The sequence below is a fragment of the Anastrepha obliqua genome, chromosome 5, assembly GCF_027943255.1.
Source record: "Anastrepha obliqua isolate idAnaObli1 chromosome 5, idAnaObli1_1.0, whole genome shotgun sequence".
Taxonomy (NCBI): Eukaryota; Metazoa; Arthropoda; class Insecta; order Diptera; family Tephritidae; genus Anastrepha; species Anastrepha obliqua.
The window spans coordinates 88,879,186-88,882,260 of record NC_072896.1 but is presented as its reverse complement, the minus strand read 5'-3'; the positions used below and the strand labels follow the sequence as shown (position 1 = coordinate 88,882,260).

The window sequence follows — 3,075 nt, the reverse complement described above, 5'->3', positions numbered from 1 at the left end:
GGCTGGCAATGGCAAACTTTCGGGTGCCATGAAAAAGCTTCTCATAAAAAACCATTTGCCGCACGGAGTCGATTTGAAACTGTAGGTCCCTCCATTTGTGGAACAGCCTTAAGATGCACGTCATAAATAGGAGGAGCTTGGTAAAACACCTAACAGAAGTGTACGAAACAATTATTCATTTTGACGTGATAACGTCTTATAATTCGATTTAACAGGCTGTACGCACGAAAAAATGTGTCGTTACCTTGCTTATTGCCGTTACCTTGAATGAACTGCAAGCGAAAGCGCGGAACGAACGACAAAGCAAACAAAGCAAACGAACGGCAACGTTCGACATCTTGCTCTCTCCTACTTAAGTGAGCGTATATGTGTATGTATATGCGCATTTGTACATATATAAATTCACTTATTTGTATATGCATATGCCTTCTTATTGATTATTATTAATTTGATTTACTTGAAGAATTTAAAATAAAACCAAGTTTGTTAATAATACCTGTTGTTTTAATGTTATTATTATTTTTTGACGTGATAACGTCTTATAATTCTATGTAGCCAGCTGCACGCACCAAAAAATGCGTCGTTACCTTGCTTGAACAGCATGTTATGTTATGTTATGATATGTTATGTTATGTTATGATAAGTTATGTTATGTTATGTTATGTTATGCTATGCTTTGTTATGTTATGCTATGCTTTGTTATGTTATGTTATGTTATGTTATGTTAAAGTGTATTATGTTATGTTAATGTTAACTCATTCTCTATATCCATACAAAATATCTATCAAACAAATAAAATTAAAATTTTCTTTTGAAAAATGCAACCATTCAATTAGTATTTTCTTATGACGTTATCACGTTAAACTATCGTCAGTAAACCGACTTTACAGACAACCTCTTTTTTTCTATGCCTTTTAACCTGTTTTCATTATAATTGGAATTTTCAAAAATACTTAACAGCTTCAAACATCTCCGAAGAATCTTCGCGTATTTTGGTCATGAAATTTTTAGTTAAATTATATTAGTGGAAACTTTATCGTTTGAGTATTTACAATTAAGTAAATAAATTTTTCCTCTTAATAAAATTTTACATGCGCCCGTTCCTCAATTTTTTGGAGGATTTTCAATTGAGGAATTTGTGCTGTATATGAACTGAAAAATATTTTGTTAGCAAGAACAGATCTGATTACAATTCTTCTATTTTATCTTGAGATCAATTGTTGAAACTTTACTAAGTTTTGTGAAAGATGCGGTCGTCAACTAGGGCGTGGATAGCACAAGTAACAGTTCTAAATAATAGCCAAATTAAATCTCCGTAAATTTACAGTTGTTAATTTTGTTTCTTAAAAAATATGCAGGGTTTATTGCATTTTTAAACATCACTTGCACAGAAAGCAAACAAAAATACTATTATATACCTAAATACATAACTTCCATTGTTAATATTCTACATCTAGACTACTCTTGCTGCCTGCGCTCGATGATTCTTCTTGTTCGTAGTTTTGATACAGCGCCATACCACGATGATTAAATGTGTAAAATGATGGCAAGTTGCTCAAGGTATCCCAAGACTTCTCTTGCATGTCAACTGTAGCACGTATTTCCTTAAAATTACCAACCACTTGGATTAAATTGTAAACGACCACCAGCAAGCTAACAACGGTCTGCACGACAATCTGGAGAAACATAAACAAAGGCGATAATAAATTGAATCAAAACTTTCATTTTATTCATTTAATGTATTGTACTCACATCTATAGGCAGTCGCGTCCAATCCTGTTCAGTTAGCCGCAAATAAGTGCGATCTATAATAAATTAAATTGAAATTGAGTTGTAGTTTGCATACTCGAACATTCCTCCAACACTTACGGTGAGCTGCTGAAAAAGCGGCGTGCAATAAACTAATAAGACCTGTAACAAGGACTATGCGATTCACGATTTTGGTGCTCATTGTTACTAATTTTGGTGTAACTAACTTAAACAATTTAGTAAAGCACAAGCAGTTAAATTATTTGCTGACACACACTGCAATTAGAATAAATTAATGTAAACAGCTGATTTGTGGTAGGGATGATGGAGAGTAATATTACAATCGATTACTATTTATCGCCGACACGGGAACTTAAAGTGCGTAAATTTGGAAATAATTTATCAATTTATTTTCTACAAATTGTACATAGTTTGGAAACTTGTGAAGAAACAATAAATTCTTTTTATTTTTAAGTCTATTTCTTAAATTCAATTGTTTGAGTTGTCGTATATGCATATATCGAAATAATTGCAACAGTGCTTTTAAAACTTTTGTATATGCGAGCGTTTAATAATAGAAGAAGAAGAAGTTAGAATCATGTTTTATTTTAAGTATATGAATATACAGAAAATAACAGAGAACAGCGCTAGCTCAAGGCCATCAGCTGGTTTTACAATAAACTAGGATTAATTACAATATTTGCTAATCTTATATTTAAAAAAAAGAGGTTGTCTGTAAAGTCGGTTTACTGACGATAGTTTAACGTGATAACGTCATAAGAAAATACTGATTGAATGGATGAATAACATAACATAACATAACATAACATAACATAACATAACATAACATAACATAACATAACATAACATAACATAACATAACATAACATAACATAACATAACATAACATAACATAACATAACATAACATAACATAACATAACATAACATAACATAACATAACATAACATAACATAACATAACATAACATAACATAACATAACATAACATAACATAACATAACATAACATAACATAACATAACATAACATAACATAACATAACATAACATAACATAACATAACATAACATAACATAACATAACATGCTGTTCAAGCAAGGTAACGACGCATGAGCAAGATAACGACGCATTTTTTGGTGCGTGCAGCCGGCTACATAGAATTATAAGACGTTATCACGTCAAAAAATAATACTAACATTAAAACAACAGGTATTATTAACAAACTTGGTTTTATTTTAAATTCTTTAAGTAAATCAAATTAATAATAATCAATAAGAAGGCATATGCAAATACAAATACGTGAATT

General features: G+C 30.8%; 1 protein-coding gene across 1 annotated transcript; it reads right to left on the bottom strand.

Moving 5' to 3' along the window:
- Positions 1 to 1,320: 1,320 nt before the first annotated feature.
- Positions 1,321 to 2,062, bottom strand: LOC129247807 (ER membrane protein complex subunit 5). Its single transcript, XM_054887120.1, has 3 exons — positions 1,870 to 2,062; positions 1,753 to 1,805; positions 1,321 to 1,676 (listed from the first exon to the last, which is right to left on the bottom strand). The coding sequence occupies exons 1-3, from the start codon at positions 1,949 to 1,951 to the stop codon at positions 1,440 to 1,442; spliced, it is 372 nt and encodes a 123-aa protein (XP_054743095.1). The 5' UTR covers positions 1,952 to 2,062; the 3' UTR covers positions 1,321 to 1,439.
- Between the last annotated feature and the right edge of the window lie 1,013 nt (positions 2,063 to 3,075).